At 36.1% G+C, this 13,552-nt stretch overlaps 2 protein-coding genes across 2 annotated transcripts in view; both read left to right on the top strand.

The window, feature by feature from the left end:
* Positions 1–11,667, top strand: part of LOC127661014 (annexin A11-like) — a 30,907-nt gene extending 19,240 nt beyond the window's left edge. The window contains exons 4-15 of the mRNA XM_052151548.1: positions 2,058–2,384; positions 2,491–2,578; positions 4,725–4,819; positions 5,340–5,453; positions 6,181–6,271; positions 6,420–6,499; positions 6,608–6,664; positions 7,124–7,217; positions 9,141–9,236; positions 9,677–9,735; positions 10,480–10,602; positions 10,914–11,667. Coding sequence (XP_052007508.1) covers positions 2,058–2,384; positions 2,491–2,578; positions 4,725–4,819; positions 5,340–5,453; positions 6,181–6,271; positions 6,420–6,499; positions 6,608–6,664; positions 7,124–7,217; positions 9,141–9,236; positions 9,677–9,735; positions 10,480–10,602; positions 10,914–10,973 — 1,284 coding nt within the window. The 3' untranslated portion in view covers positions 10,974–11,667. The remainder of the gene's footprint in view (positions 1–2,057; positions 2,385–2,490; positions 2,579–4,724; positions 4,820–5,339; positions 5,454–6,180; positions 6,272–6,419; positions 6,500–6,607; positions 6,665–7,123; positions 7,218–9,140; positions 9,237–9,676; positions 9,736–10,479; positions 10,603–10,913) is intronic.
* The window catches only part of LOC127661011 (kinesin light chain 1-like), a 293,422-nt gene that overhangs the window by 263,320 nt on the left and 16,550 nt on the right, over positions 1–13,552 (top strand). The window lies entirely within an intron of this gene.

Raw genomic sequence — 13,552 nt, 5'->3', positions numbered from 1 at the left:
AAAATCATAATGTAATGCACAATCAGCAATTCTCATTAGATGCAGGTCATTTGATTTCATGATTAATCAGCATGAAATGCACAGCCTGTGCTTAAACCGCATCAAATCCCTCCTTGATCAACTTTTTACTACTTTTTCTTGTGACCGTGACATTGATGTCTTATAATTGTCATCAAAATGTGCTTTGACCCACAATTTTGACCCCGTACAATATACTGATGCATGGGTGCTTTAAAATTTTCTCTGTAATCGAATTTACAGATCAGAGGAAATGTGAATAAGTGTGGATTCATTGAGGAACTATTGCAGCGGGGGAAATGTTTCAAGTAGAAATCTTGTTTGGTGCTCTGCAAAAAAAGATATTAAGCAAATACTAAGAAAAAACCTTAAAGTACGAGTAAAGCCCAAAGTATACTTCGGTCAGATGCGAACGCTGTGTCCGCACACAGGAGGTGTGACGCAAATCTCGTCATCAGCAGAGTGCTTAAGCACTGAACGCGCACAGCCTCATTTTTCTAACCGCACATCTTTGAATTTGCAGAATGCGCATGCGCATTGAATTATTTGCGCCAATCAGTGGGTCCACAAGGTGGCAACACTCACATTTGAGTTGTTGCTGTGACTAAGAAGCGCTAGAAAAACAGGAGACGAATGTGGAAACAACAGCAGTGAATGTGCACCTCAAGAGCTTGTGTGTGTGTGTGAGAAGATCTGGAGATACTTGCATTTGTATAACTCTAGTCTGAAGGAATATAAAGACATCTTTATGGGTTTAAACTCCTGAAGATAGATAGTTTCATTGTTGCTTTTGTAAGTTTACATTTTTAGGATAAGCAAAGGGAATCTTTGTGACCATAACTGTTCCAAGAAGTGTTTTTCCAATGTAGGAACTTTCCTAGTTTCTGGAACTATTTCAGGTTCTCATTGTTTTTTCACCACATGAACTAGTTCCACGTGGAACTAATACCTGAACAAAACCATGAGCCTTTTTAGCACCTACTCCTGAGGTGGTACTTTTCTTGCCAAATAGAACTATTTTTGTGGATTCACACACTCCTCGAAGATCAAGAAAAATATGTCATCAGATACTGGCCATTTTTAAAGTCCAGTTAGTAACCTGGATAGATGTGCAGACACTGCTGTGTAGGATCTGCTGAGTACTTATGGAGAAGAAAAAATGCAGCGTGAGTTTGAAACATCAACAAGAAACGAGGTGTACAAATAATCTGATTTCCTCATGTAAGTTAGGATTTGATGACATAAACTATGTAGATTGAAAATAAAGAAAATGTATCAAAACAATTTAAGGGAATTAAGGATCATGATTTAATATATGTTCCTTTATTATCCTTTATATAGTTTGTACATTGTATTATGTATATATTACCCTCGTCATTCTGAACAATCAAAATGCAGTTGAAAACAGATGAAAGCAGTGTTAAAGACGTCTCTTCTCTGCTCTCGCTCTCCTGTTGTTTTCCATCTCTTACAAATCCAAGAGCTTCTTTTCCACTTGAAGTTTCCCACTACAAAACAGGATGATACATATCAACACAAAATCTTTCACGGAGTCATCCATTGTTTATGTTTTGAAGTGAGTTGGCTCGGCTGTTGACGCATCAAGTTCTGGTGTCGCATGCATACGACACCCGGTGTCCCTGGTGGAAAAACGATGCTTGGATTTTAATCAGAATGGGAATAGTTCCACAACAAACTGATTTTAGTTCAGGTAATAGTTCCACAATTGTGAGGAAAACGCCTAATGAGTGAACGTTACAAAATAGTGTCTCTGTGACACCGGCCTGCCAGATGGTGGTAGTAGTTTAAGTCAATAGAAACATGTGAGTGCAAACAAACCTCCATGAATGCACACTTGTTCACTGTCCCTGTTATCTCCCTTTCCTGGCCTCAATCATCTCTTCCTCCATCAGTGTTGTCATTTCAAGGCTGTATATGTTCAGTTGCCTGCAGCATCAGCTCTACTGTCCTTGTTGTAATTACCATGCTTTGCTTTCGCTTTCTGACATTTTTATCGTCCTTAAATGTTTCCCTTACAGGCAAATCAGTTTTCTGCCTCTAGTGGATTTACCCCAAATCCATCCATGTTCTCACAAGCGCCTAGTGGCTATCCTGCCCCCCAGCCAGGGGGCCCTCCTGCTCCCTCCCCTAACCAGCCCTATGGCCTGTACCCTCAGCCAGGAGGAGGTATGCCCCAAGGTCCGGGAATGGGCTACCCTGGAGGGCCGGCCCAAGGCCAGCAGATGCCAGGCTACCCAAATGCCCCGTCACCCAATCCGTCCATGCCTAGCTATCCCAAAGCACCCTCACCAAACCCAAACATGCCTGGATATGGAGGAGGAGCACCTGCTGTTCCAGCTGTCAATGTAAATTAACTCAGTTTCTATGAAGGTCTTTTGGTGTGTTTTACTCAGTTTTTTTGCCTTAAAATGTGTCTTTACTGTTCTGTTGTTGCTTTATTATTATTTGTAGCGTGGATTCAGAGGGACAATCCAAGACTTCCCTGGTGCTGACCCGCTTAGAGATGCAGAGGTCCTCAGGAAAGCCATGAAAGGCTTTGGTTCGTTTTTTCATGTCATTTTTCACAAATGATAGTTCACCCTAAAATGTATATGAAATCATTATTTATTCATGTAGTTCCAAACCCATTTGACTTTCCTTTACAGAATGTTGCAATCACTGATTTCAAGCTTTAACCTCCTGAGATACGAGCGTGACTGCTGTGTGCATGCTCCATTTCCCTTTTTGATTTGTATCTAGTTTTTGAGATGTTACAGATATTACATCAGAAATTTGCATAATAAATTCTGATTCAAAGTAATGGCCAGCATCATCCAATCACTGCCAGCCATGTTAAAATAAAATTATACATTATAAATTCTGAATCTATGAACTGATTACCATTGTCCCATGTCTGCCAAACATGTTAAATGGTCCAAAATGACCTGAAACTGAACTTTTGTTAAGAAGTTTGGATTAAATGCACTTGGCCTCATACTCATAGCAATGCTATACAATGCTTCCTTGCTTACTATTTAGTGATTGACTTAACCTCAACCCTTGTTTCCACCTGATATTAAGATTTGTTTCGAGTGACCCGATCACATGTTCAGCCCTAAATACAGGTCTAAACGGGGTCTAAAACGTTTTGTGATCGGATCACAGAAACCACATCAGAATGTGGTTAAAAAACCCATATGTTCACATTGCATTTGAGGTGTAAACTCCAATCTGACCTGTTTGTGTCCAGGCAGAAGTGAAGCGCCATCCCTCACCTGTCAATCAACCTCTAAAACAAGAGTTTAAATGTTGCCGTTTAGGAGTGGCTTTAAAACTGAAATAACTATCTGTGGCAGCGGGGGCTCAGGTGCAAGCGCCCTTACCGCTTTCTCCCTCGGACGTGCGCTTGACCACGCCCCCGCTGCCACATAATCCGATCAGAAAATTTAAAAAAGCCAATACATACGCAATCACTAGAACTTCACTTATCTTCTTGAATGTGTCTGATATCAACACAGATGACAAACACAAACACCTGAAGCTCCTTTATTACTGGTGGTCTACTAAAATAACAGATATTTCTGCTTGACATGTTGTGTTTATGCTTAGATTAAATTGCAACTGCATTTGGGAGAAACAGCATGCCGTTTTTTGCAATTTCTTTGTCTTTTCTGACATTGTTGTGCTTTAATATCATACACTGACATAGTGATTGATGTATGTCATCATGAAACAGAGACCCTCCCCTCCAAATCCGAACACAAGTGACAGGTGATGCATTTAAGTGACCAGGTGTAAACGGCGATGTGTCTCACCTGACCATGTGTGATTGGATCACCCGAAACGCATTCAGTTTCGTGAATGCAGTTTCCATACCAGGTGGAAACGGGTCCTTCCAGTGTGCTATCTGTCTCCACTGGTCTAAGGAAATAATGTGCTAAAGTACACATTAGTAGGCATTGTGTTTAGCTATGTGCAATTTCACGATAAATCGCTCAAATTGTTTATATGGCATACCGGTTGAAACTAGAGAGTCTAATCTTTTGACTCAAACAGGTTTCAATGTAAAAACCTAATTAGGTCTCTTACCAGATGTAGTTTTGTTAACTTTTCTCCCAAAGACATACTCATGTTGTTTGGTCACATGAATCCATGTGTCGAAAGTTTAAGACTTTATTGATGGCACAGTGTCTCCTAAACTGAGATCAGGTTTAAATGAAATTAAATTATGTGTTGCAAATAGTGAAGCCAAAATACAATGTCCAAGCATGTGTACACAAGTGGTTAAAGTGAGTCACCATCAGCTGTTATTGCAAGGAAATCAGCGATTACAGCATTCTATATAATGTATCCTTTTGTGTTCTGTAGAATTAATATGGGTTTGGAACGACATGAGGGTAAGTAAATAATGACAGAAGTTCTATTTGCGAGTGAACTATTCCTTGAATTTTCCGCTTTTTCCATTTCTTAGCCTCATTTATTCACCCTGGGGGTAAAAGGTGTTTTTGTTCTTATTTATTTTGATGTATCTTTTATTAATCTCAATAAGTTTGACCCCTTTGTGGTACAGGTCACTGTTGTTCAAATATTGAGAGGTCTTGCAATCTTACATGTAACACAATATGAGCTTTCCCAAAAAATGACTCATTTGTTTACTTTATATGCTTTTATTCAAGCTCCTAATTTACATGCACATGTTTCAACAGGCACTGATGAACAAGCCATTATTAATTTGCTGGGAACTCGCTCCAATAAGCAGCGTGTACCACTCTTGGTATCATACAAGACTGCCTATGGAAAGGTAATGGAAAGCATTGTAGCTCTTTAGTTAGATTGTACCCTAAGATTGGGAGCTTAGTTTTTGGGCACAAGGGCAGTAAAGCCTGCTAACCTTATGTGGGATTCACACCGCAGCCCATATTCTTAAAGGTAAAGTGTGTTTCTGTGACACTAGCAGCACTAAACGGAATTGTAAGGTGTCTCAGACACTCCCACTGTCCGCCGTTGCTTAAACAAACAATCCCGCCCCAAAGTCACGTCATCGGTTGAGCAAATAGTGCTGTTAGGCTGGCTCAAAGCTCAAACAAACAGAGCAATGTTTTGATTAGAAATCTCTCTACAAATGGTTTACTTATAGGTGTCTCTGAACATTAATTGTGAGGGTACAAAGCATTTTAACATCCAAAAATTTACACACTTTTCCTTTAAGTCATCTCACTGTGGTTTATTTGCCTTCATATTTGGGAATAGAGGGTGTGTACTTCATAAAAACTTAAAGAAAGCACTGTACTGATGATTCTCATGCTACTCCATGTTCACAGGACTTGGTTAAGGACTTGAAGTCTGAGCTTTCAGGGAACTTTGAGAAACTGGTACTGGCCATGTTGAAGACTCCAGCTCAGTTTGATGCATATGAGCTCAAAGAGGCCATCAAGGTTTGTCAATGGACTTCATTAACATTATTGATAATAGAATGAAAGATTATTCAATCATACATTGTGCATTTTAGCACTCTTACATGGAAAACTGATACAATATGTAACATCAGAGAAAGCATACTGTTAAAAAAATAAACATTTTAAATATATACTAATAATTAGAAAGTGCATGAATGCAAATAGTGCAAGCTTAATGATGCATATAACTTAAGCCCCCTTTGCCTAAAAGGAATAGTTCACTTTTACTCACCAAAAATACCCCGTAAAAGTAGTCCATTTGACTTGCGTGATATATTCCAAGTCTTCTGAAGCCATACTATAGCGTTGTGTTAGAAATAGACAGTTATTTGAAATTGGTGTCAATGACGTTAAACCTGGCATGTTTTGTCATCATGACATTTTTTTATATGAATGTGAACTTTTTCGAGATTTCAGAGTTTTGGTGGAGGGAAAGATTATGATAAATGAAAAATATATGACATTTCGGTCTATTTATGTAACAAAGTAACAGTATGGTCAATTGAACACAATGAACTAGTATGGAAATAAGATGCGTAAAGACCAGCCCGTCTAACAGCAGACGGATTTGGAGTGACATGAAGGTGAGTGAATAATGACAGATTTTTTATTTTTGAAATGAACTATTCCTTGGAGGTGCACAGATAGTAGATATTTTAAAATGCATCTAACACAAGTGTAATCTACTGATTATTTGACTACACAGGGAGCAGGGACAGATGAGGCCTGTCTGGTTGAAATATTGTCTTCTCGATCTAATGCAGAGATACGAGAAATCAATCAAATCTTCAAAGCGGGTGTGTACTTAACTCATATCGCTTTATGCTTTCCCTTAAAAATTACCCATTTAATTGCTCCCCAATCAGACATCTGGTGCATGTCATGTACGTTTTATTTTTAAGTGCAGTCAGTCGTGATCAGTAATGCTTTGTATTCCTCTTTTAGAGAATAAGAAATCACTAGAGGACGCTATCAGTGGAGACACATCTGGACACTTCCGTAGACTGCTGGTCTCTCTTGCTCAGGTACAAAGATGCTGTGTTGTAATTTTTTTTGTGCCAAAAATAAATTGTAACGTCAATGTTAGAAATGCGAAAGTCACGCCAGTATTTCTTTCTGTTATCATTTCAAAGGGTAATCGTGATGAGAGTTTGAATGTGGACATATCAGTAGCCAAACAGGATGCTCAGGTAATTATTTAATTCTTTTTTTTTTTATAGGAGATAATGGGGCTAGTTGTCACCAGGGCTATGATATCATAGTTTTGAGTCAAGTCCAATTATACAAATGTGTGTTTTCTCTAGCAGTGGTTTTTCTTTCAGCTTTTCAAAACTTAGTTCTAAACACTCTTATGTAAGAAATGTTTTTGTGAATTCTGTTCTAAAACTACAAATTCTATATAATTGTATCTTTGCAATATCTATTGAGTAAACAAGTGAACACAATTAAACCTCACTAGCATACATTCAGACAAAGTTCAATTATATAACAAAGGTACATTTATTATATTATTAAATTGATTTTCAAAATTGAACCTACCCTGTGAAATATTCACTGAAGTTAAAAAGTGACAAATAGCCCTGGTCTCCCCTATATGTATATCATGCTTTGAAGAGTCCTAACTGTGCTTTGTTTGTCTGTTGTTGCAGGCTCTGTATCAAGCAGGCGAAAATAAAGTTGGCACAGATGAGTCTAAGTTCAATGCCATCCTGTGTGCTCGGAGCAAAGCTCACCTCAGAGCAGGTATTTCATGGTCCTTTGCTTGTTTGTTAGGAGTATCTTTTGTCAAAGTCCCTTTGTCAATTCACTCTGTGGACATCTTGGCAACAAGTACAGCTCTTATCTACATTAAATTTTACTTTGATTTATTATTATTATTATTTTCAAGATTACGTTTACCTAATATATGTCAAATCAGGCAATGGTATCATATGTTTTGCTTCTTTAGCTCAAATCAGGCTAAAAACTATTTTACATCTACATTTAGTCATTTAGCAGACACTTTTATCCAAAGCGACTTAAACTTATTTAAAAAAGTGACAAAAAGGCGATTGGCTCATTTAACAGAGGTGGACCTTTCATTCTTACAGCTGCCATATTGAGTGTTGCATTTTCTCCCATTCATTGCTCAACAAGTATTCTGTCGCCTCCACATGTACTGTCTCTGGTCAAGTTTATTTAATGAGTATCCAGAGTCTAAAAGCAGCATTAAAGTATCCATCTGACTCCAGTAGTTTACTCCAAGTCTCCAGAAACTATATGATAGGTAAGGGTGAGAAACGGATACATTTTTAAGTCCTTTTTTACTGTAAATCTCCACTTTGACTAGCCCCGTCCAGTAGGTGTCAATATGCATGAAGATTGCGAATCACAAAAAAACAAAAGAAGAAAAAAGAGAAAGAGAAGAGTGAAAGAGAAATTGAGATTTATAAAGGACATAAATATTGATCTTTTTCTCACACACACACTTATCATAATGTTTCTGAAGACTTTGATTAAACTATTGGAGTCATATGGATACTTTTATGCTGCCTTTATTTGCTTTTTGGTGCTTCAGAGTTCTGGCCACCATTCACCATGTATGGACCTACAGAGCTGAGATTTTTTTTTTTTTTAAATCTTACTTTGTGTTCAGCAGAAGAAATATGGTCACATCTGGGATGCTTGAGGATGAGTAAATAATGAGAGAATTTTCATTTTTGGGTGAACTATCCCTTTAAAAGGGTTTGGGCCTTGCTGTCAAGCAACTGTAATGGAATGGAAAGCGATGACTCATGATTGAAGCTGGTTTCCAGTGGAACTACTTTAATGTAACCCACCTCTAAATCAACACACTGACTGTCTTGTTTTTCCATAGGACAAGGTCATTAAAGAACCATATAGGTCCTCTGGTTTTTTTGTTGAGACATTTTGTGTGTTAGATTTTGTTGTGAGTGTACATAAACAATTTGTGGAACAAATTCAACTTTTGAGATGGAGAAACTCCCCCAATGAGTTTGTGTAGTTAGTAGATGAAAGAATATTTATGTCAAACTGCAAATTAAGATTAAGGCTATGTTGCGAATAGCATACTATTATACTATTTTTACTATTCATGAGGTTTGTGTTATTTATACTGTGCGCAGTATGCACATTTTCTGTATGCAATGAATACACAGATGACCTCCTATTTGTGCCAAAATGTTCATTGTACGAAAGAGCACACAATGCAGTGCGCTCGACCTAACGTTCCATTTCCAGTGTGATGAACAGGAAAAATTACAGCCGTGATTTTTAACATTTATATCCTTTGTTTTATCTGACTTCCAAAAAGTCATTTTTACATTAAACTCGCATGGAATGTGATGAGATCATATGTCAGCATTATAGCATAAAACTGTTGGAGATATTTATCATGGAGTAATGCCTGCTGTTCCACTTATTGTTTTTAAAGAATAGTAGGCGGTATACAGTGTAAACAGATCTTTATTCAGTAAATAGTAAGCTAGTATTGCATTCTGAACTCAAAATAGCTACTGTCTCATAAGGAACATTTCTAATTAAAAAACATTTATTGCTTTAAATGTCAGTAGTGTGCTTTCACACTATTGTGTGCCTTTGTTTGTGCTTACAGTGCTTTGCTGAAATAGCAAGTGTATTAAGACTATTTTTGTTTGTTTATTTCAGTGTTTCATGAGTACCAGCACATGTGTGGCAGAGACATTGAGAAGAGTATTGACAGGGAAATGTCTGGAGACCTCGAGAGTGGCATGCTGGCTGTCGGTGAGCTCACTGATCCATCCTCTGTAATTGTTTGTGATATTATCGCCTTTATCACTTTATAATTGCATTTCTTAATTTGCTCTTCATCCTGCTAGCTGCTTTAAGGGTAATGCTGTTATAGGGTAAATATTTGTAGTATGGTAATATGTTTTTATTACAACAAGTTCCATGTGTCATACAGTAGATGACATGTTTTACCTGCTTGCTGTGTCATAGTGCATGATTTTCTTTCAATTTGTTTAGTGTGTTGTTTCAGTATGATGTGGTGATCAATCAGGTTTTTCTTTTGTAAACAATGTTTTCCTCCAAACGAATGCTACTACATGGGTTTATTTTCTCATTTGCATTTCAAGATCTGTCTTACTTGTTCTGTTCTACACAGCTTATTAGCTGCAGGGTATTTGTGCATTATGAGTCTCAACATGTTTTTCTCTACACAGTGAAATGCATTAAAAACACATCTGCCTACTTCGCTGAGAGACTCAACAAGGCCATGAAGGTGAGATAAATCCTCCTTTGCATGGATGAGCTATATTGACTTCAGTGACAGTGACTCTCAATGACTAATCATGATTCTTTACAACACAGGTGTGGTTTAGAAGTATTTTTTTCAAGTCATTTTGTTCTAGAATAGAGTTTTTGTCATTCCAAGTCTTCTGAAAAGCATAAGATACCTACAATTAAACTGAAGGTCATTTTTCAGTTAATGAGCACTATGAGTAAAGCTCGTGCATTGAAATCTGCACAAGTTCTCGTGTGAATGCATGCATTGTTGATAAACATTTTGTATACCTTCAGAAAACTTGGAATATGACGCATGTGTCGCTTGGACTACTTGTGTGATGCTTTTGGGCCATTTTGAAGCTTTTAATATGAAGTATTATCCACTGCCTTTGTAATATAAAGACTGGATGTGATATTCATCAAAATATTAACTTTTGAGTCCCGCGTAAACAAAGAAAGTCATACTGTTTTGAAACAACATTAGGGTGAGCAAATTATGACTGCATTTTCATTTTAGGTGACTTGGAGATTTTAATTTGATGAAAGAATGTTACTTGACCCAAAACGTTTGAGAATCACTGTATAAGGGTACTTGTAGTAAATTATTGAAATCATAGGGGTTTGACTGATAAAAAAGGTTGGGATCCTATTGAGTATTGGATGAAATACCTTAGTTCAAATCATAACAGGCTTAAAGAATAAGAAAGTGACTGAGGCTGTTGTCTTTGAAAATATACAGGGAGCAGGAACCAAGGATCGCACTCTGATCCGCATCATGGTGACCCGCTCTGAGGTGGACATGCTGGATATCCGTCAGGAGTATATTAAAAATTACGGGAAATCTCTATACACCGATATATCTGTGAGTACCTGTGTGATAACCCCGCAAACTAAACAGCACAGTTTCAAAAACTTTCATTATTCATAATATGTACTGTGGATTCCAAAAGTCTGAGACTTCTTTTAAATTTTAGGGATAACACAGTGTTTTACAACTCTGAATAACAAAGAAAAGTTATTATTTAAAAATAAGAAGAAATAATTAATAAATTACATTTTTTTTTATGTTAAATAGAAGCATTTTTACTAGTGGTCTCTGACTTTTGGATCTTACTGGACAAAATCTGTATTGTAATAGTAACTGTGATAAATTGAATGAATCTGTATTTGTAGGGAGACACCTCAGGAGATTACAAGAAACTACTGCTGAAGCTCTGCGGTGGAAGCGATTAAAGAATACAGATGTTTGCAGGTCACAGAGGACATGAAGCCACGCCACAATTTATACACATCTTATACCTTACCCAAATTTGCACACGTACTTGCATGTTTTTACAGTACTCAATGCAAAAGCACTTATGTGCATATATGCTGCACATTACATTTCATGCTGTTTCATTACTGTTTTTTTATTACAATCTCAAGAGTAGCAAATGAAATGCCTTCTGTGCTAAAAGCAGTGGCTTAGCCAATCATAAAATTATTATATCAGAAAGATTGCATATTGGATGTATTCGTTGCCTATACGTATATTTTGTTTGCATGTCGATGCCAACAAAAATCAGTTTTTATTATTGTGTACACATCTGAATATCAAATACTAAGTTTAACTCTTTTATATATATTGAGTCATTTACATATATTGGGGAAAATGTGCCATAAGTTTTAGTTTAGACATTATAACAAATATTAATTTGTGTCAAAGTAGAATTTTATATGTACTGTATCTTTTTCTTTATATATGCTTTCTTTTTACCATATACATTTCTTTTAGTACCAGTAATGATTGTCAACCACCTATCTATTGAGGCAAAAAATTTGGTAATGGTGCTCCGTTTGTCTTTTTGTATACCCTGTATGTAGCCAAGCATATGTATGAAATGCTAAGTAAATCTTGTCTGAAAGAGATTATTACTCATGTGTTAAACTCAAATTAACTTAATGTCTTCATTAGCCTTCTTAGTACTGACTTTTGAAGCGTGTTGTGCTTTGACCTCAAAAAGCCTGATTAGTATTTAAAATGTTAAATCAACATGCATATAATTATTTCTCATAGATCAGGCATAACTCACACTGCTCACTGTACTAGAAAACACACAGCAGTGAATAAGGAGAGGAGACTTATAATTATGATACATAGAATAATAATCATGATCAGTAATCATAATAAACATAATTAGGACCTGCATATATGACTCTAACCTCCTCTTTAAGAATATGAAAGTAAATAAATCAATAAAGAAGGTTGTATTAATATAATAATATCCTGTTATTTAATTGTAAAAGGAATTGTTTCTAGAGGAGTGTGCTTTGTTGGTATTTGTCCTAAATGGCAACCTGTTCACTGGCACGTCTATTGTAATTTAGTTGGGTTTAAAAAATAATTTAATAGCTGTGGAGATTCTTAGCTTACTGTGACTGAATCATAGGATACATCAATCATTTGTGTGTGTTTATACTACATTGTGGGGACCAAATGTCCCCACAAGGATAGTAAAACCTGAAAATGGCTTATTAGACAATGTATTTTCTGAAAATGCAAAAAGGTTTCTGAGTGGTTTAGGGGATATAAATTATATTTAGATCTGTATAAAATGCATGGAAGTGTATGGAAAGTCCCCACAGTGCGTGTGTGTGTGTTTCACTGATCCAAGTATGCATCCAACAGCCTGTTCATCTTCATATCATGGGCAAAGTGCTGAGGAAGGCAAGTCAGATGAGATGAGCAATATTTAGAGCAAGTGAAACAAGCAGCTAGCGAATGTGATAGTCAGATTTTAAACAAATGGCAGAGGACTTTGTTTACATTATTCACAGAGATTTTAGTGGAGGGACAATATGACTCTTTAGGAGAATAAAGTAGGCCTATACAGTATGAAATAAATGAGTTGTTCATGATAAATTATATTCGGCCCAAGTATCAATCTAAAGGTTTGAAAGCACATAAAATATCTTGCATGGATACATATAAACAATAAGTATGTATAAATATGTGAGTAGCATATAGTGGTGAGACAGTGTGATTCATTAACTAAATCTGTCTCACACTTTATGACAGCATCATTACATCATTAACATTTTAAATGAAATTAAGTGGAATTTCACCAAACACTTTTGCATATTTGGGTCTTTAGAGACCTGGCATGTATATCTATCACAAATTAATTAAAATAATGCCCAGATAATGTGAAAATGTCAAAATATTTTCAAGACAATTTGAAAATAATAGAATAAAATATATTTAAATTTCTCATATATCAAAGAGACAATGTAACAAATCTAGAACAGGATTTATTTATTTCAAATAGAAAATAATGGCATGAGACGCAACTGGTTGTCAAACACATATTAAGTGAAACATAACACGTAATCTAGACATAAGATACACATTCTCAGGCACTTTTTGAGTCTAAATAGGCACGCAATTTATGCAATTTCAGTAGTCCACACAAATGACAATAGCCAAATCTTACTGTTCGTGTGTTGTACTTGCTATAGTTTACTTCCGCTTTGTTTCTTCATAAAACAGCAATGTCATATTTAAATCAAGTCAATAACTGAAACATCAGTGCCACCTTGAGTAACAAATGCATGTATAGTATGTGTTACACAGAATACTTATTAATTTGTAAGAATATAGTATTCATTTGTCTTGTAATAAAAAAGAAATATATATGTCAGAGTAAACTTATGTAGATATGAAATAATCATACAAATAATTTTTTATGGGAGTGTAAAAAAATTTATACAAAAATTATTATTATTTTAATTTTATAAAAAAAAAATGCAATTGTTTTATTTTTTTCTGTTAC

Source organism: Xyrauchen texanus, chromosome 20 (genome assembly GCF_025860055.1).
Source record: "Xyrauchen texanus isolate HMW12.3.18 chromosome 20, RBS_HiC_50CHRs, whole genome shotgun sequence".
In the NCBI taxonomy this organism is placed as follows: Eukaryota; Metazoa; Chordata; class Actinopteri; order Cypriniformes; family Catostomidae; genus Xyrauchen; species Xyrauchen texanus.
The sequence above is the reverse complement of the archived record's forward strand: the minus strand, read 5'-3'. Positions and strand labels throughout refer to the sequence as shown.